Source organism: Sylvia atricapilla, chromosome 13, assembly GCF_009819655.1.
Source record: "Sylvia atricapilla isolate bSylAtr1 chromosome 13, bSylAtr1.pri, whole genome shotgun sequence".
Classification (NCBI taxonomy): Eukaryota; Metazoa; Chordata; class Aves; order Passeriformes; family Sylviidae; genus Sylvia; species Sylvia atricapilla.
The window spans coordinates 7642247-7665058 of record NC_089152.1 but is presented as its reverse complement, the minus strand read 5'-3'; the positions used below and the strand labels follow the sequence as shown (position 1 = coordinate 7665058).

At 49.4% G+C, this 22812-nt stretch overlaps 1 protein-coding gene across 3 annotated transcripts; it reads left to right on the top strand.

Annotated features, from left to right (window-relative positions):
• Window positions 1-1702: 1702 nt before the first annotated feature.
• On the top strand, window positions 1703-15195 carry DET1 (DET1 partner of COP1 E3 ubiquitin ligase). Of its 3 annotated transcripts, none has more exons than XM_066328298.1 (5): window positions 1703-1759; window positions 2398-3506; window positions 6547-6737; window positions 8387-8578; window positions 12338-15195. In XM_066328298.1, exons 2-5 carry the CDS (start codon window positions 2424-2426, stop codon window positions 12525-12527), a joined length of 1656 nt encoding a protein of 551 aa, XP_066184395.1. In that variant the 5' UTR covers window positions 1703-1759; window positions 2398-2423; the 3' UTR covers window positions 12528-15195. The 3 variants fall into 3 exon arrangements, with proteins under 3 accessions (XP_066184395.1, XP_066184393.1, XP_066184394.1); XM_066328296.1 differs by having other exon boundaries at window positions 1705-1974; XM_066328297.1 differs by having other exon boundaries at window positions 1705-1995.
• The last annotated feature ends 7617 nt before the right edge of the window (window positions 15196-22812 follow it).

Below are 22812 nucleotides of genomic sequence, written 5' to 3'. Positions count from 1 at the left end.
GGGAAGGGGCTGAGCTGTGAGCAGGTCGAACTGGGATGAAGTTCTTAGCTCTGGGAGCACCAATTGCTGCTCTATTATCGGCTCTTTTGTCCGGTGAGCTGCCTTTTGGTAGTGCCTGTGTGCTGGGCCGCTTGTTTTCCTGCCAGCTGCTGTGTGGTTGGATGTTCTTCGGTATTTAGCTTGATCCTATTAAGGTGGATCTCAATTAATTAGGCAGGAGGCAGAGAGACAAAGAGGGACGCCGGGGCCATTCATTTTAGTCTTGTCATCGCTCCTTCCTGCAACCGGCAGGCAGTGGGAGAACAGGACGGATGGGATAAGGCTGCTGGGCACCAAACCACAGTGAGATGGGAACTGGGCAGGCAGGCAGGGTGGCAGTGGGGTCATCCACAGGGTCCCCCAGGATCTTTTGCTGCTCAGGGATGCCAGGCAGGCTGACATCCCCCATCTCCACAAGAAGGCAACTGGGGCCACACAGGTCTTATCCCCTGGGGCAGTGGGGTCCTGCTGTGTCCCATTGCTGGTGAGACCCTAAAGCATCCCATAAACACACGAAGGATCCCCGGGGATTCAGTGGTGTGAGCTTTGCTGCAACAAGAACATTGCCCCTTCCATCCAGGTGACACTGGCTGGGTGCTGCTGCCGCATCCCTGTGGGTCCACTGGCCCCATGGGCAGAGGGAACATGCCAATGGGTTCTCCGGCCCCAAAGGCAATGGGAAACACCCCACTGGGCTCTGCAGCCCCACGGGCAGGGGGAACACTCCCATGGGCTCTCTGGCCCCACAGGCAATGGGAACACTCCAATGGGCTCTCCGGCCCCACAGGCAATGGGAACACCCCAATGGACTCTCCGGCCCCAGTTCGAGCACCCTGCCCTGCAGCCCCGCTCCCAGCTCCCACGCCTGCTGCTGGAGTGGCTCCAAGAGCCGTCGGCTCTGCCTCGGCAAGAGGCCGGCAAATGGATCTCAAGGGCCCCCTGACATTCCTCCTTGCCTCCCTTTGAAGGAGAAGTGCCCTCAGAGCTGCCCTCGACGCTAATGCACGGGGCGGGAGGGGTGCTGCTAAAAGCCAAGGCGAGCAGAAGGCTTTCAAGCCCCTTGGAAAGGCCAAAGAGATGCCCGGGGGCGACCCCGATCTCTGCTGTCGGTGTTGGGGTGTACCCCAAGATGCTGGAGGGAGGTGTGATGTCCCCTGCGGTGTCCTGCGGGGACTCGGGGTACAGGGTGTGCAGGAGTGATGGGGCCGTGCCAGATCCTTCCAGGGGATGGACGAGCCCGGGATGCTCCAGGCAGGGAGGGGTTCAGGGGGCGTTCAGGTGCAGGGAGGGGGTGAAGGATAATGTAGGGGATTTGGGGATCGTTGGGTGGGGTTTGCAGAGCGTGCTGGGATGAGGTGGCCGGAGTAGAGGAGGGGTGAAGGATGAGTCTAGATGAGTACAGGATGGGTGCAGAGGGTGCAGGATGGGTGTAGGGTGGGTGCAGGATCGGTGAAGGCGGTGCTGGAGGTGCAGGATAGGTGCTAGGGTGCAGGATGGGTTCTGGGGTGCTGGGATCCAGGATGGGCGGGGGGTGTCCGGTGCAGAGTCCTCCCCGCCGCCAGGAGCCGGGCCCCGCCGTTGTGGGCAGTCTGGCCCGGCAGGCCCCATCTCGCTGGTCCGGACCGGAAGCGGAAGTGCAGTACTGCCCGCCCCCCCGCTGGGCCGTGGAGGAAAGATGGCGGCGGCCATGGCATAAGCGGGACTCGGCGCGGCCCCAGCGGTGAGCGCGGCCGCGACCTTTTCCCGGTCCTAAACCGGCGCGGAGACCACCGTGGCCCCCGGTCCTCCCGTGTCCATTCACCCCTGAGGCCAGCGGGAGAGTATCTGGGATCCCCGATACCTTGGCGGGCGGGCCCTCAGCTGCCCCCGGGCATCCCTGGAGCTCAGTCCCTCCCCAGCCCGGAGGACCAGAGCTCCTCGCTTCCCTCTCGGCAGGTGGGCCCAGACACATCGCGGGTGATCCCTCTGTGCCCCCTCGCCCCCAGCTCTCTCCGTTCTTTCCAGTCTGTACCGTGTGTCTGCTGCTTGTCAGGTCTGCATTTATACCTGGCTTTCTGTCCTCCCTTCCCGGTGTATCGAGGATACTTTTATTCCCTTGGTGTCCCCTCCTGGTGCCCTGCTCTATTCAGCAGGCAGGACTGCCCGGGAGGCATCTATGGACTGCCCTTGTTTTCCTGGTGCCTCCGACTGAGATCTTTCTCCGAGTCTCTCCACCTGCTCCCCGTGTCCTCCCGTGTTATTTCCCCCTCTCCCTCTGTTCCTTTTAGCCAACCCTTAGGGTGCTGTGGGTCCATGCGAGCAGGTTCCCTGTACCCTGAACTCCACCCCAGTCCCAGGGCATGCGTGCTGTCCCCGCAGGATGAAGATGAAGTAGAGCTCTGACCATGGACCATGAGGCCCCCACGATCAGGCCCCGGCGCATCCAGAACCAGAACGTCATCCACCGCCTGGAGCGCCGCCGGATCAGCTCGGGCAAGGCCGGCACTCACTGGCACCAAGTCCGCGTCTTCCACCAGAACGTCTTCCCCAACTTCACCGTGGTCAACGTGGAGAAGCCGCCCTGCTTCCTGCGCAAGTTCTCCCCCGATGGCCGCTACTTCATCGCCTTCTCCTCCGACCAGACCTCGCTGGAGATCTACGAGTACCAGGGCTGCCAGGCGGCCGAGGACCTCCTGCAGGGCTACGAAGGGGAGATTCTGGCCAACGGCAACGACCAGAGGTCCGTCAACATCCGGGGCCGGCTCTTCGAGCGCTTCTTCGTGCTGCTGCACATCACCAATGTGGCCTCCAACGGGGAGCACCTGAACCGGGAGTGCAGCCTGTTCACGGACGACTGCCGGTACGTGATCGTGGGCTCGGCCGCCTACCTGCCCGAGGAGCCACACCCGCCCTTCTTCGAGGTGTACCGCAACAGCGAGTCCGTGACCCCCAACCCGCGCTCCCCGCTGGAGGACTACTCCCTGCACATCATCGACCTGCACACCGGCCGCCTCTGCGACACGCGCACCTTCAAGTGTGACAAGGTCATCCTATCCCACAACCAGGGGCTGTACCTGTACAAGAACATCCTGGCCATCCTGTCCGTGCAGCAGCAGACCATCCACGTCTTTCAGGTGACTCCTGAGGGGACGTTCATTGACGTGAGGACCATCGGCCGCTTCTGCTACGAGGACGATCTCCTGACCCTGTCTGCGGTGTACCCCGAGGTGCAGCGGGACACCCAGACGGGAATGGCCAACCCCTACAAGGAGCCCTTCATAAACTCCCTGAAGCACAGGCTGCTGGTGTACCTGTGGAGAAGGGCCGAGCAGGATGGAAGTGCTATAGCAAAAAGGAGATTCTTCCAGTACTTTGACCAGCTGAGGCAACTCCGCATGTGGAAGATGCAGCTCTTGGATGAGAACCATCTGTTTATCAAATACACAAGTGAGGACGTGGTCACGTTGCGGGTGACAGATCCTTCCCAGGTATAAGATCACAGAATGGTTTGGGTTGGAGGGGGCTTCAAATATCATCTACTTCCAACCACCCTGCAAGGGGTCCACCAGACCAGGCGGCTCATTGCTTTGGAACAAGTGCTCAGGCATTACAATGCTGTGATCTACTCTTTAATGAGCCTGTAAAGGTTATTTAGGATCCCTAGTACCTGATTCTTGTGTGAACATATGATGCCTCTGATACTGAATAACTAATGACTTCTATATCTATTGTTTTCTTAATTTTGTGGCTTCCTTCCATCTTACCTGCAAAAGGAGAAAGATCTGATGTGTTAGCGAGTCTCTTTCTCCAAGCATTGTTCTCCATGCTCACAGATGCTGTTCAATCCTTTTTCCCTCCCCAAATCCCTGACTGACTTTATTTTCAGCTGATACTTTATATAGTCCATTTAAATTGTAGAGGTAGTCTCTCCCTTTTCTCATGTATCTTCAAGCATGTTTTTCAAATATAATAGTCTTCATTTTCCCTGGTACAATTACCATTTCTGTTCTGCCTACATACTTAGTCTTTCAAGCTTCAGTAAGAGATAGTATTTATGATCCCTCCAAATTGGAGTAGCAGCTTTTAGATCGGGCTAATGGGCCAATTGCTTCTCTTTTCAATTTAGTACTAAAGAAGTGGAATTAGAGCAAATGTAGCTCAGTCAGTGCTGGGTTCCTCCAGATGTTTCACAAGCCTGCATGTTGATCATCTCTTTTTACTGCTTTTAGAGTGGCTGGTCACGTTTTGAGCCCTGTGAAACGAAGAGATTTTTTTAGTTAATTTTTATTCCTTTAATCAGCTTGGTTTTATTCTGTCTAAAGTATTTGGGAAGAATTTGTATCTCCAATGCAGCATGTAGATCTGATGGTTCCCCAGAGGTTTGTTTTCTCTCATGCACTTCTCTTCCCCACATCTTTGCCAGATCCAGGACTTAGGTCCTAGAAGAAATAGACAGTAGCTCTTCGTGTGTTGCCTTTGTCCAGTTCTTCCTGGAAGATGACTCTGTTTTGTTTTGGTTTATTTTCCTCTTCTGTGGCATTTGTTTGGGGGAGTTGCTTTGGGAGGAAATAGATAAGGCTTTATCTAATCCATTTTGCCCAATGGTGTAAATTTGAACGTCTGTCTGAGAAATATGAAGGCTCTGTGGAAGTGGCTGCAGGGTTCTGCTCGTTGCTGGTGTCTGGAATATGAGCTCCTGACCCTGATGTAAATGTTTGTGGCAGGCTCAGCTCTGCAGTCTGCTGTCATTAGTAGGGCTTTTGTGCCTGGTTTGCTGCAGGGAGCTCTCGACTCTCTTCATCCCAGGGTTACTTTAAGATGCAGTTTGTGGTTGGTTTGCAGTGTGCCTCGGGCGCTGGGTTTTGTGCTGGAGGAAAAGCATCTCATTTCTCAGTTCTTCCAGGAGAGAATTCCAGATGTGGAGCAGTCTCCACAGACCTGTCTGAACGTAGGCATTGTGTTAGAACTTCCTGAATAAAACTTGGCTAACAGAATAACCACAGCTCTCATTTTTCTTTCGTCTGTCAGACAAGGAACATGAGGTTTCATCCAATTTCAGGCTTCTCTCTCCCCTTTGGCTTCTCTGCCAAGAAGGTTGACGACTTGCTGTTCAGGGTTGTGGGTTGTGTGTTTCTTGTCTGGGTCTGCACTGTATCCTTTGAGATCTTTAAGAGTGTGCTCTGCGTAGATAGCTTGGGGGTTTGTTGCTGTTGTAGGGTTGTGTTGATAAGCTTGACAGCATTGCTGTCTGATTTTTGTGGCACTCAGCTGCTGCCTCCCATGCTGTGATGATGTTTAGGTGGTGTTACAGGTGCTGCAAAAACAGTGAGGGTTTCCCTGCTCAGGGACATTCTGTACATGTGTCTCTGTGTTAACCTGGCAAAGGAACTTTTTTTATTTAAAGTTGGAGGATACTCCCTGCAGTCTTCAATGTTTTAAATAGCTTTTCCTCTGCTGTCTTCTCTTATTTTCTCTCTGCTCCAACCTCTTATTTCAGAATGGCTTCCCTTTCCTCAGGCAGTAGTCTAGTGAGTAACCTCATCTAGTGTGTTTTGTTTGGACATGTGGGGGCTGGATTGTATTATCACAGTTTATTTGGGGCTGTAAAACAAACAAATGTTGTGCTATTTGAAGGTGGGTGGGGTGGACCGAGTGCCTAAGCATGGGATATTAAGCAGGAGGTGAAGCATTTAGGAATTGCCTCTGTTGACAGAAGATTAAATCAGATATGTGTTTATACCATGGGAAATCCCTTTGAAGCGGGGACAGGTTCATACTTTGGGGTGCCAGCATTTCTGTCTCTAATGAAAGCTACTTTTAATGACCAATAATTAAGTATGCCCCGTCCCAATGGGATGGGAATGTCATCTCCCTTTGATGTAGCTGCGCTGACACAATGTCACCTTTTTTCCCAATTTCTTGCTCATTCCTGCCAGGATTCATTGCCACTGCCAATCCACAGAATGATACAAGGGCCATCTTGCACAAGAATGTCAGCATTAAAAAGTCATTAATGTCTTTCAGATTTTCATTTCTGTGTTGCCAGGGTACCTGGAGGGCGCAGCTCTTTGTGGGCAGTGATGAAGTGCACAGTACACTAAAAAGGCTCTTCTCTGTGTGATGCAGATATTAAGGAGAGGAAGAAAATAATATATCTGTGCAGAGGTAAAAATAATTTAAGGTCAACTGGCACCTGATCTGAAGTAATTTTGTCATAAGGAATGAAAATTAAATTTGGCACTTGAGTGCGTTTTGGATTTGGTGGAGGATAGAGAAGAGAAAACAGTTGTGTCTAGTTCAAGTTGAAAAATTAGAAGCCCATTAAGTTTTCCTAAATAATCACAGCTGAGAGGTGGATGATTTGGTACGTGTTGAGGCATTCCAATAGGAGGATGGATTAGTGTGAGGATGTAGGATTCTCCTGTGCTGTGGAGAAATTTGGATGTGGTCTGTGGTGTGATGTGGGGAGAAGGGAGGGACAGCTTCCCCAGCTGTGCTCTCCTGGGTAACCTCTGCCTCTCTCCCCAGCCCTCGTTCTTCGTTGTGTACAACATGGTGACCACGGAGGTCATTGCCGTGTTTGAGAACACGTCTGATGAGCTGCTGGAGCTGTTTGAGAACTTCTGTGACCTCTTCAGGAATGCCACCCTGCACAGTGAGGCTGTCCAGTTCCCCTGCTCGGCTTCCAGCAACAACTTTGCGAGGCAGATCCAGCGCCGGTGAGCCATTGGGAGCATGCTTTATTCCGTATAGACACACGCTCACCCCCGTCCGCTGAAGGCCAGTATCAAATACAACCCTGGGAAAAACAGTTCCTTTGGTCCCCTTTGCCAGGTGGTGCAAGGGTCAGGACTATACGTGGTTCATCTTGCACCCTGATGTGTCTGATTTTATGCTCTGCAGCACATAAAACAAATTTTGTGCTTACCTTGTTAGAAGAAGGAACAAAGCAGCTGCAAGCTGCTGCTTAGAAGAAGGGAAAGGAATTTTCAGGGAAAAATGTTTGTGTCTTTCCTTAAGTAGAAACTCTTTTGGAGGTTATTAAAGTGTTACTGCCCAGTAGCTTTGGTCCCTGAAGATATCATTTGTCAAGATGCTGGCATGATCCAGTTGAGTGTATTTTGCCAAGTGACATTCTCTGAATTTAGTGTGTACCAAACTGTGTTCTGTAGCATTTCCTCGACATCAGTCACCAGCTCATGGTTCTCATCACTGGAGAAAGGAAACTCATCTGCTTAGATCTGTTGTGAAAGCTGAGCAAAATACCAAAATAACCTGGGTTTCTAGAATATGCTATAACAGTCAGATGTGGTTTTAATGAGGCAGAGTGTGTTATTTCTCTAGGAAAATCTTGTTGTGACTCAGGTTGTTTTGTTCTTCAAGTGACTTGTTTCTCATCATCCAAAGTACTTGGCATCCACTTACGGGCATCAAGCTTCTGTTGACTTTAGGCTGATGTCACATAAGTCTGACGAAGTTGACTATGTCTGTAACTTTCTAGAGCAGCCTGTCAGGAAATCCATAATGCTTAATGGGAGAGGGAATGACAGAAGCCACCAAAGACTCATGAAGAACAACTCCTGACTTTTGTTAAAGTAGAAAGGAGAGTCTTTTCATCCCCTTGCTACAAGGGCCTGTAACAGGAGTGTTGTAACTTCTACAGCAAAGTACCGTAGAGCATTGTCCACAGTGAGCTGGCCTCTGGCTGAGTGTTCACCCTCCTTGTTGTATGACGTCTCTGCAGCTTATCTGACTGTTCTTGCACATGTAAAGTTTCAAATTTTACTTGGAAAGAGAAGCCCAGGCTATGCTAATCTCTCTACCAGGAAGAACTTTCAGCTCACTGTAGTTTCTGGAAAACTTTATGCTTCTTACCAAGGTTCTTCTTCATCTAAAATTTCTCCCTTTATGTATTTAAAACAATGACTGGAGAGAGGATGATTGTCAGGTCAACATTAAGAGCTAAACTGTTACTGTGAAAACCCCCTGGCTTTTGCTCATACTGTTTCCAGGCTTCATGGTAAAACTTGAATTGACTGATAAGCTGCTAATCCATCTCTCCGTGTTTCTGATCCTGTTCATTTCCTGTACTGCAGAGCAGCTGGGTCCATACCTTGTGGGTAGGCACATTCTTCTCCTTCTGTCACTCTGGACATTCTGAGTGAGACAGCAATGATGAGGGAGGATGAAAAGGTCAGCAGAACTGGTTGATGCTTGAATCACTGTGATACATCTTTGGAAGTGAGCTGGTTTAGTTGTTACACTGCAGCTGTTTGCTTTCCCTGTCAGTTTTCCTGCTTAGCTTATTTAAGATGTGCTGTTGAGCCGTGGCCTTTGTGAGCAGGAGGTGTCTCTCGGTTTGCTGCAGGTTCAAGGACACGATTGTGAACGCCAAGTACGGAGGGCACACGGAGGCCGTGCGGCGCCTGCTGGGGCAGCTCCCCATCAGCGCCCAGTCCTACAGCGGCAGCCCCTACCTCGACCTGTCCCTTTTCAGCTACGATGACAAGTGGGTGTCAGTCATGGAGCGGCCCAAGACCTGTGGTGATCACCCCATAAGGTAAGGGAGGGGCCAGGGAGCTGTATGTGAGGAGAGAGTGCCAGGAGTCACTGTAAATCACCTCTGCCGTGTGGCATCAAGGGTGCAGAATAGGGACTACATGGAAGCCTTTCCCTTAGGAAATCCTTTCACCAGGGGATTTATTTCAGCAGTCCCACAAAACTTGGCCTCTCTCCTTTACAGTAATGTGGGTGTGTGGGAGGGCTCTTCATGTTTTCTCGCTGAGCTGCTCTGCTCTGGGGAAGGTTTGGGTGGTGAAGTCTCAGCCTTTTCCATATGAATGGTCTTGTTCCTCCTCCTCTTCTTGCAGTGCCTGCCGTTGTGTTTGGGTTGCAGAGTGATACAGCTCTGATGTCTGCTTTCCTATGCTGGAAGGATCCTCTCTGAGCATGTGGGTTTAGTTGGCAAGGATTGTCTGGTTTGTCCTGTGAATAAAATAGTATCTGGGCTAGGTGTTACTCAGAAATCTTGTGGTATTGATTGAGCTCTTTTCAGACTTCCCTTGTTTACTGTTCTCACCCTGGGAGCTCTACTCCTTTTCATACTCCCTTCTCTCTGTGATCTGTAGGAAATTTCTGTCTGTAGTAGGAATTTTAGCCAGATGTCAGGGCCTTTCTGTGCCTCTTCTGTTTGAGTCTCCAACGCTGGCAGAGGGAGTAAGTCTTGAGAATAGGGAGGTTTGCAATGCTTCTTGAAGAAACATCAGGACTATTTATTTCTTTTCGTTGGCTTGCAGCCATGGCTGCAAGAGGTAGTGGTTAAAAATCCAACATCTCCAGCTTAAAAGGCTCAAAGAGCCTGAGTTATCCAGGCAGAATAGTCTTTCTGCTCATAGTACTGCAGAAGCAAACCTATGCTCTGAAAACAAAGAGAGCCTTCAGTGCCTGAGTGCTTTGTTTAGTGATTGCACACATGTTGGGGGCTCAGGCAGCCTAGGGAGATCATTCTGGACCGCTTCCCAACTTTATTTTCATCAATGCATTCTCAAAAGGTGGTTTCATATCTCCCCTGGCCCTGACTCAGGTGGTGGGGAACTTCTGATTATTCCTGCACTCTCAATTCCCAAATTATGTATATTTAATTGATTCTTCTGCCTGTACGATTTGGTTTGATCTCCAGCTTCCATGTTATCTGCAAAGAAAGCCTGCCCTTTTCCCCCTTGTCACGCTTGACGTTGGGTAAAACTTGCAGGGTGGCAGTTGTCTGCCAGCGCCAACCTGCGCCCGGCTCCCGCGGACAAAAGGCAGCAGAACCGCAGTCATTTGCTGCGGTGGAGTCTTTGTAGTAAACAAAGCCAAGTGCCACCTTCTCTCCCTCCCCTGAGCAAACCAGCGTTTCAGAGCCAGAGCTTTTAAAGCTCAAAGCTGTGCAGAGTCAATTAGGACTTGTATAGAGCCTCGGAGCAGTGGGGCTCCTGGTTTTTGGAAAGTAAGCAGAAGATGAGGCGCTAACCTTAACCATTCAGTAGCTGAAATAGTGCTGCTGTGGTTCTCACATGCAAAACAAAGGGATTAATAAAATAATGCCAGCTGCCTGTTGGGGTTAGAGGGCTTGGAAATGAGGGAGCACAGGATTTGTAATATAAGTCCCGTAATTGTCTGGAATGGAAAACCCTTCAGTAGCTGAGGGTGTTTTAATCTGTGTGCAGTTTCCAAGCACGGTGTGTGAGCTAGGGAGGCTTCCAGACCTTTTCCACATCAATTCAATATTGCTGTGCACTGTGTTCTTTTAACCCTTAGTGCTTTTCTGCATCCCAGAAGGTTCAATTCTGTCTACTTAAGAGACCAGTGGTTGTTTGCTGTCAGGTGGGAAGGACTTTAGGTTCCCCATCACCACCACCTTCCAGTCTCTTTTCAGGAGGCTTGAAGAGATATTCAGTGGGTGAAATGATGGCACTTGAAGGAAGAGCCTCTAACACAGCTCTACTTATAGCAGGGGGTCTCTAAAATCCATCTAGATGGCTAATAAGGAGCCATTTAACCAAAGAATTGGTCTGCAGACAAATCTTCCATTTTCCTACGGTTTGAAAAGGCTGGTCTTGCTGTTTCTGTTGACATACAATTTTATATTGCAGTGCCTAATTTATCCCCAGAATGAGAGCCTATGGAAATGGCCTCTGATTGCAGAGCACTTTTAAAAATACCTTTAAAAATACCAAACTGAGCACATCTTTAAGATTACAGGGAGCTTCATCTTGAGTAGTAAATTGTTGTGAATTGGGGGAGAGAGGAACAGATGGGGGACTGTGCTTTATTTAAAGAATGACCCTCTGCATACCCAGCCTTGTGTAGGAGGGAAAGGGCTTTTTGAAAAGCCAAATACCAAGATTGTGACTCTCTTGCTGGGTTCTTGTGTGCAATTTTCAGGCAGGGCTGGCTGGCACTTTGATTCAGAGGAAGGGAGAGGAGAGTGGCCCTCCAGGAAGAACATGAGGTTCTCAATAGGCTGTGTTGTTAAAATGTGGAGTATGTCTGCTCCTGAAACAGCATCGCTGGTATCTGTCATCATCCGTTCTTCCAGGCTGAGAGCTGAGTGCATCGTATTGCTGGCAGGGGGGAGATGTGCTCCGACATTAAAAGCATTCTTGGAGTTAAAATCAGAGGAAAATGCAAAATACCCGCATGCACTAAGTGTTGGTGGAAAAGAAAACAGCTGGGAGGCATAATGCAATTCTGTGCCCGAAGCTGGAAGAGGTCTAATGAAAATGGTCTAACAAACAGAGACAGCTCCAGGGTGAGGACTTGAGTTAGAGCCCAGCTACTTGGTGAAGGTACCACATCCAAAAACCTCCAGCACTGCATCCCAAAAGCCTTCTCCAAAGTCTCGGGGAGGGTGGGATCCTTGCAGAAAGTCCTGTGTTCTGACAGCTGCAGAGGACAGTGGTGTTATCTGGGCTTATGTGAGTTACACAGAGTGTGCAGGGGAGGTTCAAGAAGCAAAGAGCTTCCCTAGACTCACCTGTCTCTTCAGTGCTGTTTGTCTCATCCCCCTGAAAATGTTCCCTCTGTGCTGGAGCTGTGTTTCAGAGATCACCTGTTTGGAAATCCATGTGAACTTGACCCACAGGCAAGCTGTGTGGGTGACAGCAGAAGGTCATAAGATTTTCCTTGACCTCTGTCCTTGCTGTGGTTATTGAATCCAATTCATCAGATACTTCCTGCACAGCCTATCTCATTAATGCTTTCTTGGTGGCAATCTAGAAGGAATTGCAAAGCCTTGCTTGAACTGTACAGTACAACATGGCACCCTTGAGCAGGATTGGATTGACATCCTTGACTGAACAGAGAGGTAGCAGGCACAAGGACAGCTGTGTAAAGTCTTCCCTGGCAGTACCAGGGGGAGGAAGGGGTGGCCTGACACTCTCAATGAAGGCCATTGCTAAGGGAAGGGAGCTCAGCTCTGTACAGTACATCTGCCTTAGGGATCAAGGGGAGCAGCTTGCATTAAAGAGAGGCTGGAGAGCCAGCACAGGCGGGGTCTGAACCAAACTGACTCTGGTGAGGTCAGCCTTGTCCATCAATGTGACAGGCAGAGCTCTCTCACTGCTAATAATAAAAGTGATGCTTTTCTAGGTAGTGGAAAACAACTGCCCCAAGAGGGTCTTTCCTGCAAAGCCAAGAGCCAGACACCCAGCTAACGCCCTTCTGCCCCTCAGGGAGCACCAGAGCTTGAACAAGGCACTTGTCTCTGTGTGCGAGGAGCCCAGATGGCAAAGTCAATAGTCGGGAACAGCCATAATCGACTTTCTCTTCCTTTCAGATTTTACGCCCGTGATTCTGGCCTGCTGAAGTTTGAGATCCAAGCGGGACTCCTGGGGCGCCCCATCAATCACACAGTGCGGCGCCTGGTCGCCTTCACCTTCCACCCCTTCGAGCCCTTCGCCATCTCGGTGCAGCGCACCAACGCCGAGTACGTGGTCAACTTCCACATGAGGCACAGCTGCACCTAGAGGGGTCAGGGCTGCTCTCCTTGGGGCTCTGCCATAGGTGCACCAAAACCAGACACTGTCACCTGGGAAACCAAACCATCACTCGTGGGAAGAAGCCTCACCTGGGAGCTTCTGCCGGTGGCATCTCGCAGGGCCCTCAGCCTCAGCTGTGGAAAGCTGATCCACCCCAGTTAGAGGGGTGGATGCTTCTTCTAACCCTGTTTGTATTGTGGAGATCCTCCTGCATTAAGTGCTGCTGTCCTTCCCTGTTCCTGCTCGTGAACAAAGCGTAGCTGAGGTTCCTTTCCTCAGGTTTCCCAGAGGCAGGGCTGTTTTCTGTCCTGTTGTGGGTCTTAGGATGGCAGAGATGGAGCTTTGCATCACACCTGTGGAGCGCTCCCTTCTGCACTGGTGCTCTTCTGCCTCGTTGAACAAATGGCCTGTCACAGAGGGAAGAGGTGGGAGCCATGGGGAGGGCTTGGATACAGCTACCGCTGTTTGTATTTTCAGAATTGCTAGGGAAATGAGATCCTGCTCTCATCCACACAATCTACTCACATAATTTTAATATGCAAGAGGTCAGGAAAAAAAAGGTATGGGAAATCACTACAGTTGAGAGACATGAGGTGTGTTCCTGACTCTTACGCAAGTTGCTCAATCTTTGTGCCTTAGTATTGTAAAAGCTCCTAAGTGAGAGGTGGTGTTACACCAGCAGGCCAGGGCAGCTGGTTGTGTCTGTAACACACAAGGAGGTGGCTGCAGGAGGGAGATGGGTGTCTGGGAAGGGCGTGAGGAGCAACAGCAGCTCCTTGGTCTTATCAGAAGGACTTTTCTGCAGCATGGGGGTTAATCCTCATGGCCATTTGCAGGTTCTGCTGCTGAGGGAGACCCAGCTGCTGGCACCCTCTGGTGTATTGGAATACCAGCATGGAAAATTAGTAGGATTTGCCCAGGAAGAAGGGTGGAGACCTGAATTTATGTTCACTGCTGTGGGTAGGCAGTTTGGAGATGAACTTGTTGACTTAGGTTGCTTACCTCTGTCTGTTTGATACAATGTTCTCTGTGAGAACCCAGATGCTGTTTCCAGGCTTCAGAGCACAGCTGGCCAGTGTGTCAGTGTTGGCTGGACCATGGCAGTATTTGTGCTGCTGCTAAATTAAGCTCCTGGCTGTAATTACCTGCCACTGTGAGCTGGTGAGGATGCTGGCCTGCCCTTCTCTCTTAAAAATGTCATTTCTAGTTGTAGGCCAGGATTTAGGGGTTTTTACTCTAGGGCTGGTTTATGACTGCTGCCAGGCAGCACAAACATCCCAGCGTCACGATGTGCTCCATCAGAAGCTGGAGCCTGTTCTTGTCCCATTCCTTTAGTGGGTACAGTGGGGGCAATAGAAAATTGGTGCTAATACACAGGAGACCCCCTCCATTAAAGAACCCTGTGGGTGTCTTGATTGGACCAAAATGAGCTGTGGGTGATGTGTTGTGGCCACATGCCTGTGAAGAGGAGTGTTGCAGTAATGCCTTTGTTTTGCTGGTGATGCACCAGAGAAGAACTGTATGGGTGGGGGGGCCTGCTTATGGTATGAGTGGTGGACCTCAAAATTAAGGGTGTCCTGGGGTCCTTGAATCAGCCTTTGCTTTCTGCCTCACCATACTACTTCTCCTGGCCTTGGTAAACGTATTTCTAGGGAAGACATTGCATTTCACTGCTCTTTTCCAGCTGTTTGCACTGTTGGTGTCTCAGGTCTGTCAGGAGTGCCGGCGGGTCAGGAGACTGCTAACAGAGGAGGTGTCAGTGCTTTAGCTGCAGGTTCCTCTCTTCTAATAACACTATTTGTCAAGGTTTTAGGGTTTTATCCTGTGATCTGTTCCTCAAACATTCAATTAAAGCTCCAAGTGGAGAATCGTTTGCACACTGTAGATCATGGATTTACCTCCCTCTGCACCACTCTCACAGCTGTTCGCGCTTCAGTATGAGACATTTTTTTTCCCCCCCAAGCTTCCAGCAGCTCCATCTGAGACTGTGTTTACTCCTTGTGTCACAGCCTTGGGAAGTCAGTGCTTACTAAATTAGCTGTCAGAGCTCCATTGAGACTCTTTTTTCAGTGGCAAAAATATAAACTTCAGCATTTCTGTAATAGGGGCTTTTGCCAAACTCAGGCTGTCCTATGCGAAGCAGAGAGTGTGGCACGGATTGTTGGACTTGAGGCTGAGAAAGAGATCTGTTCTTAGCTCTGCCATTAAATTCTGAGGCCGGGGGCAAATCTCTTCCTGCTCCAGCTGGTGTTTTCTTCTCCGTAAATGAGGCCAAAAACATATTTTCAGCTTTTGTAAAACACTTCGAGATTCATGGATAAAAAGTGCTGGATAAGTGCTAAGTATTTTCTTATTATGTTTGCAGACAAACTGATCATACTGGGTACTAATTGCCTTGGAGTAGCATAGCAGATCCTCTGGTCTTGGCTGCTGCATTTTATATCAACAACAGAGTTAATTTTATTACAGAAATGTATGGAAAGAAAAGTCTCTCATGCTTGAAATTTTGCTGCTTTTATTTAAGAAACAGAAAGTGTGTGTGGTGGGGAGGGTGTGAGAAAAGGGGACATATTTTCTACCTGATATTTTTCCTAGGTTAAGGTAAAGATTTGTTAGCAACACAAGACAAAAACAGAATAAACAGAATTTGCTTTAACAGTCTGATTTATTGTCTTTGTCTGCCAAAAATCTGAATGGTATAGATGGGAATTCCTTCACTAAGAGGAGATGGCAGAAGTGTGCCTTAGTCTGTGCAGACAGACATATCACATGGGAGCTTGCTGCCTCTTCCTGGCACTTGGAGTACAAGTGTGCTTAAGAGGGTTCCCACCTGAAGCATTTCTGTAGTTCCTGCAGATTTCGCAAATTCTTGTCTACATGAACTAATGCTGGGAGAAGAATTCTTGGTTACGTTTTGTATATTATTACTAGCCCAGCTTGTATTCAGGGACTCTCATTATTCCATTTACCTTTTGGTCATTTTCTGCATAATCAAGGGATGAAAGCTTCTTGTGGTATAACCCTGGCTGGCAACTCAGCCCCACAGAGCCATTTGCTCACTCCCTCACCAATGGGAGTGGGGAGGGAATTGGAGAAGTAAAAGGGAGAAAACTTGTGAGTTGAGATAAATGCTGATTAATGGGTAAAGCAAAAGCCACATGCAAGCAAAGCAAAACAAGGAATTAATTCACACTTTACATGGTCTGGCACGTGTTTAGCCATCTCCAGGAAAGCAGGGCTCCATCCTTTGTAAGTGTCCCAGCCAAAACCAGCACAAAGCTGAACACACCTTGCTTGGCAGAGCAGCCTGTCCACTGCTTTTAGGTTTGGCTGAGGCACTCAGATTTTCCATGAGCTGCTCCTTGCCTCTGCAGAATGGTCTGGCTGAGAACTCTGCAGCATTGCTGTTTGTGTAAGTTCCTGTAACCATCTGCATCTGGAACATGAAAGTGATTTTCTATTGAACCTTTCCTCCATTACTCAGATGCTTTCCTGTGCAGACCTTGAGCACACCAGAAAGCTCTTGAGCCCGTGGCTTTTCAGATAGGCACTAAGTGACAAGGAGATGCTTGAGCTGGAAACCTGCATGTTTGACTGGCAGCAAAATCCCATCTTTTGTTACTTCTTGTCCTGCCTTTGCTTTAAGGAAAAAAAAAAAAAAAAGAGTAGTGAAAGCAGGACAATTGCCTTGTTTCTCATATAAAAGGCATTAGACAGCAAGACAGAAATTCCATTACAGTCAGACATATGGATATGTTTAAGATGTGTCCCTACTAAAGACTCCTGTCAATTAACCTTCCAGTGCTCATGGCTGGCCCTGATTTAGCTGCCTGTGTGTACTGACAGGACCTTCCTTTTTCTCAGGTGCTGCATCTATTAAGCTCTTCCCTTGGTCATTTTGACCCAGCTAGAAGAATCAGATTTCTGATGCTTTAGGAAATCTCTTTGTTTTTCTCCTTTATGATCTGTCTTGCTGCTTTTTTGCCAGCTTTTCCTGCAGGGATCTCTCAGGGCTGTGGGCAGAGAGGTGGTAAAGGGATAGCAATGAGACAAATCTGCCTGTGGTCCTTCTGTGAGCCTTTATCAGACGGATGCATGCTGCAGAGCAAATGACGGCAATGGGAAGGGATTTGGTGGGTTTACTTTACCATTACTAGGGAAGTTCCAGAGTCTGTGTCATTGATGTGCCTGAATCTTGTGCTTCCCTGTCTTGTTACATGGTTGTAAAAGCTTTTCTGGTCAATTACTCCTCAGGAGGAGGAAATGGTGAAATGGCTTTTTATTTTTTTTTTTTATTGTTTTTCTTGCTCCAGGGCTGTAGGGGCTGTGGGCTGAGCTGTGCAGTGCAGTTCCAGCTTGGTGCTGGCTCAGGCAGCCCCAGCTCCTGGTAGAGCTGTTTGCTGGCCAAGGTCTGATTTGACTTTGTTTCTCTTGGGGAAGAGCTGTACTTACTGTGTAAGGAAATGAGTTTTCAGAAAAATACTGATGTGGGAAAAACACTGAACTGCACCTTTTTTTTTTTTTTTTTTTTTTTTTTAATGATGTTTTGACATAAGACTACAGCAGTTTTAAACTAGCAATCTGGAAACTGGTAATTCATGGCCGACTGCTGTAGTCTTGCATGTGAGGAGAACTGTAAAGAGACACATTGCCCTTGGTTCCGGCCACTCAGGGCTGTGCTGCAGCATCTGGGTAACATGTGGGTCCTCACTTGGTTAATGAGTTGAGGACAGTTATGGAGGAATGTGATGGGATGGCTCATGGATGCCCAGGGCCCTTGGATAACACTACCAAGTTCCCAGCATTTGCTGGATTGTGCTTTGTCCAGGTATGAACTGGAGCCTTTGGAGGAGTTTTCTTTCTGTGGATGACAAAACTAGTTTGAGTTCAGTCTTTTAAAAGCCAGGAACATGTTATTTCTACTTTCCATGGCTGTCTTCTTTCCTTTTACCCAGCAGCTTTGCAAAATGCCAAATGTAGTCCAGAGCAGGCCTGGCTTTGCCCAGAGGACTCCCTCAGCCCCTGTTTTTGGCACTGAATCATTCCCTCTGAAAGCTACTCTTGCACGAGTTCATCCTTCCCTCTGCCAGTGTCCTTCCTCTATCCAGGTGTGTTGCAACAGCATCAGGTAGGGATGCAGAAGGGTATGAGAGAGTTGGGTGGCTGAGCACACTGTCACTGTCCCAGTGCCCCACTGGGCAGCAGTTTCTTGTTCCCTTGGATGGGGCAGGTGAGGGTGCACTGGCAGCACTGACATCCAGCCCTGCCAGAGCCCTGCCAGCCTGGGGGTGGTGGAGCTGGGATGTGTGGGCCCACTTCCTTAAGGGGCTCAGAGGGGTGGGAAGCAGGCAGGTGGCAGGGAAGCTCTGCCAGGGCCATCTGGCTGCTGTTGGACGTGATTTTAGGGTGTTGTTAAGAGCAGTGGGCAGCGCTGTGAGTGCCTGCTCGCTGCCCCGCTGAGCCGGTCATTTGATAGCTGCTCGGGGCTCCTCGGAGGCCTAAAATGGAGCAGTGCCGGATTAGATGTACCCGGCGCCCTTGGTGAGCTCCGGGGAGATACGATCCTCGCCCTCCCGCCTCCGACCCGCTGGCGCCCAGTGCCGTCGCCACAGCAACGGGGAGAAACAGCCCATCCGCATGGAAACGGCCTTGCCGTGCCCGCCAGGAGGCTCGGGAAAGCCGTTCGGATGGCGAGCTTGGAAAGGTGAGGGGCACCGGCACCTCTGTGCCGACCTGCAGGGAGCCCTGGCCCAGCTGAACACACATGCTGCATGTGGGTTACTGCAGCCCTGGCACTGTCCCCGCGTGTGGGACTCCCATCCCACAACACAGGCATTGCCCCCAGTGCAGAGCCAGCACGTGCTCCCTTGTCTCTGGCTGTGGTGGAAAATTTTCATTGCTGCTGCCCTATTTTTCAGGGGCTGGTCCTGAAGTCAGGGTAAGGTCCAGATTATCTGTGCTGATACCTGCAGCAGCGTAGGTAGGTCACTGGTTCACTCCTGACTGGTTAGTACTTAATGCTTGTGAAATCCCTCTTTGAAAGGAAGAAGGAGCAACTGGCAGCTAAACAGGGTCTCCTGTAACATAGGACAGACAAATGTCATCTTGTCAGCATGATTGTGCAGTGCAGCCTGTCTGGCTTTGGGCAGCAAAGTCTGAGTTAATCCTCATCCTGCCTCCTACCCCTTAAATCCCCCATCGGCTGCGTCCCCAGAGAGGGCTCGGGTTTGAAGGTGATGTTGGTGCTGATCTGCTGGCACTGATAAGGGCTGGGGAGAGCAACTCTGCTGTGCAGCTGCTTGTGGCCAAGCAGGGTTTGTTCCAGTTTTACACTGGCTCTTTGGTGACTGTGTATCTTGGCTGCAGGATCACTTGGAATGGGATCTCTCCAGCCAGCATCACTTCTTCTATGGGTGGATTTTGGTAGACGGGGCTGGTTTTACAACCATGTCCAGGGACAGATTGTCCCAGAGCATCTCCCAGTGCTGGAGAAAGTTGCTTTCCAGCCATCAGCTTTACTAAGAAATCCACAGGGCTGGCCAGTCTTAATTTGCATTTCTTGGTCAGTTTGACCCTGGCACCTCAGGAAATTGCTATTTCTGTGGGCTTAGCAGGAGTAAAACAAAAGGCAACGTCCAGCTCTTTCCAAGGGGCTGTGTGAGAGCCTGGCTGGCAGTTAGGAGAGCCAATTGTGTGCCTGCAGGCTGCTGCATGAAGAGATGAGTCAAATTTCACCTCACCTTGGGACCTGCAGAAGGGTGACAAGTGGCTAAAATATGGGAGACAAGTGGCTAAAATATGTCATTCTCCTGCTGGGGCCCCAAGTTTTATTTGTTACCTGGAGCCCTGTGTGGGTGGGAAGCTTGGCCTGCTGCTGTACAGAGGAGCCCCTTGTGCTCAATCCTTTCTCCCTTTTGCTTGCTTTTTTTTTGAAAATCAAGCAGTGAGGTTGCTGCTGGGAGCAGCTCTCCCAAGCAACGGCTGTTAGGGCTCCACAGCTGCTGAGATGTTTGGGTCCAGGTGCACAGCCTCTGCTCTCAGTAGACGTGGGCATAGGAGGAGGGTTATGGACTATGGAGAAGTTAGAGGACCCTGCCAAGTGGCACTAATGCAGGGGAAGCTTGGAGAACTCAGCAGAAGAGGTGTGAGTGGTTTCAAAAAGACAAAATAGCATCGAGGCTTGGCTCCCCTCTACATCTCCCCGAGAGGACCCTGCAGCTCGCTTCACCATCAGTCTGGGGACTTGGATGCTCTTAGGCTGTTCATTAGTAAAACCTCTGAGCAGTTCCTACTGCCATGGAGTACCCATTAATGCCTCTTCAGAGAGAGGAGAGCATTGGGAAAGCACAAAAACAATCCGAGGGCCCTTTATCTCTTTTTGGTCTGAGAGGTCATGGGCTGGGGTTGGAGGGGAAGAGGAGCCAGGTGGGGATGCCAGGCATGAAAGCAGCACCGTGATTATCTGCCGAAGTCTGAGTGCAAAAACATAACCTGATTTGAACTATTACTTCTTCAAGACTCCTGGGAGTGCTTTAGGGTTATAAACACCTACTCAGTGACCTGCTTTGTGCACATCTTGAGCCAGGTATTCCCACACCAAAGGGAAAGCCAGCAAAACCTGCACAGATGTCTTCAACAGCTGCAGCCAGGCTGCCGTAAGCCACCCCTGCTGCTACAGTTTATTAGCACTGCAGGGTCTGTCCCCTTCTCCCCCTTCTCCTTGCCTGCCTGTGTGTACAGTCAGCTGTTAAAGGACACTGACATCACTTAACGGTTTAATTGAATCTCACAAAGGGATCCAAATTGGCTGCCTGACTCTTGTCACTGAGATGCTCATGGAAGAAATAGTAAATCACCATTTCAGCAGATAAAGCTGCAGCTCTGGATAGAAAGTCCTTGTTGCTGGGGATTGGGAAGTAATTCCTCTTTACAGAATAATACACTATTAGAGAGATGGCTGAGGGCTATTTTTCCAGGTCACCAGGTGCCATCCCTGTCCAAGGGAAGGGTAACTAAGTTAGACTAACTCCCCCAGGTGGTGTGGCACTCAGTAAGGAGTAAACAGACCTGAGGCAGCATTTTATCTGTAAGTGTTCTGTGTTTTACACAGGGATTTACAGGGATCAATGGAAAGATGTCCACGTAACTGTTTTTTAGAACAGAAGGCAAAATCCCAGGAAAGGCCAGAGTTGAACGAGGATGAAGCTTTGCAGCCAGCAGCAATTTCTGAGGTTGTTTCACAGAAAAAGTCATCTTTGAGTGTAGGGAATCAACAAGTTAGGAGGGAATGGAGAGAAAAATGTCCAAAAACGATAGGGAAGCCCAGAGGGAGAGGATATGACCCTAATGAGAGTGCTTATGCTGTGGCCATGCTACTGACAAATAAAGTAATTGCTGCTCAGGGGGAATGTGAGCCACTAGAAAACAGCTTTCCACCCAGATGCCAAGAAAAGCAATTAGAACTCGTAAACACCAGTGTCTGACTAAAACCAGGTCCTTAATTAATAGTTTCATTTGAAGGGTAAGAAAATCGTTAAGCACTATTGGTGTCTATTAATTCCCTGCAAGATGAACCACAATAGAGTTTTAAGCCTTCTTCCACTGTACAGTGTGTGCAGGAAGGAGCACCCGAGCCCTTGCTTTGTGTAGCTGTGTTCCCTCAGCTCACTGACTGCCCCAGAGCCCCGGGACGTGCTGCAGGATAAACAGCTCAGACTGGGCACTAAGTTAGGACATGGTTTTGGGAGTGCTCCATCAGGGCAGGAGAAAAGGTAGATGGAAAATGTGATTTCAGTAAAAAGCTGTACAACTGAAGAACTGTGCTGGGGAGGTCAGAGCACAGGGAGCTGGGGTCTGGAAGATTTGCATCATACTGTACAGACCCCAGCCACTGAGCCATGGAGAACAGTGTCAGCCTCTTCTGTCCAGCACAGAGGGTGTTACAGGACTGTCAGTAGGTAGGGGTAGGGGTAGCTCCCAGAAATAGGCAGGGAAGGGGGGGACATAAAGCTTCTCACTTTGTAAGCAGGTGTGATGCACTGGCAGACTTCCTAAAGCCGTCACAAACACCCAGAAACCAAGAGTGTTAAGGAGTGGCCTTTACAGAGGACACAGCCTTGATTTTAAGTCAGGGTAAGACAAAGATTTATTCTTATTTTCTGACTCTCGACTCACCCACATACTCTTTCCTGAATTCCAGAAGGACCACAGATCTCTTCACAATCTTACTTTTCAATTTGTTTTACCATCTTCATGTGACGTGGGCACCTCTGCATTGATGCAATGAACAGGCTGTAGTGGAGAACAGCAGGGTTTGGTTTTCTGTGTGCTAGACAAACCTGCCAGCACAGCCTGGTGCCTCTCCTTTGGCAGGCTGGTTGCTGTGCTGGGCACAGACACCAGCTCAGCCTTGCTGTAAGCACATCACACACCCCTTCCCCAGCCAGCTGCCTGCATACTCAGAGAGTTCATCTTGGCAGCTTCTGGCTGACCTGCTATCTTTTTCTTAAAAAGCAGAATATTGAGTCCCTAGTGTCTCTGTATTTCTGGAGTGAGGGGAAAACTCTTCTAGTGTCTCAAAACATCTATGGAAGAGCCTCTCTTCCTCACTGGCAAATCTGTGACAGCTCAAGGAAGTTCCCTTTAAGATCATCTACCTTCCCTTCAAATTCAGAGCTGGACTAAAGTAGATTTGTCTGAATCTTGTTTTCTCCTGTCAAATGCAACTCACCAGGCTTTTCTAAGCAGAGTGATTTCTTTCAAAACCTGCCGTATGCCACTCAGCCCCATCAAGGAGGTTCACTGCCTTGTTGCTATGGCACCCTTTCTCTAAAGAGGGAGAAAATAGTTAACTATGCAATTTAAGAAACTACAGAGGAATGACAGAATGATAAATAATAGAAAGGAAGATTCTGCATTTGCAATAGAACTGCTGGCTGCTCTAAAATACACCATGTGTACAGGTGAAGTACTCACCCAGAGCACGTTGGATAGGGCCAGGGCTTCTCTGGCAGCAGGGACTTCAGTCAGATGCCCTTTGCTAGGCACTGTGCCTCTGCCATCCAGCAAATCAATTCTGTAGTCAAGTTACTGCTGTTACCTTCCCTGCTTAACGCTCCTGACATATTTCCTTGGCAGAAGTTCTGGATGGAGCTGGGACAGCGATAATATATCACAGACCCACAACAAGCTCCTCCTGCTTGTGGATACACAGAGGTACAGCTCAAGACTTAAGTGCTTTATATCTCCTTGGCAGCATTTCATTATTCCTTGG

Coding starts and splice junctions, on each gene's coding strand:
- DET1 (XM_066328298.1), top strand. CDS start 2,424: ATGGACCATGAGGCCCCCACGATCAGGCCCCGGCGCATCCAGAACCAG. Junction 3,507..6,546: donor GGGTGACAGATCCTTCCCAG/GTATAAGATCAC, acceptor CTCTCTCCCCAG/CCCTCGTTCTTCGTTGTGTA. Junction 6,738..8,386: donor GCGAGGCAGATCCAGCGCCG/GTGAGCCATTGG, acceptor GGTTTGCTGCAG/GTTCAAGGACACGATTGTGA.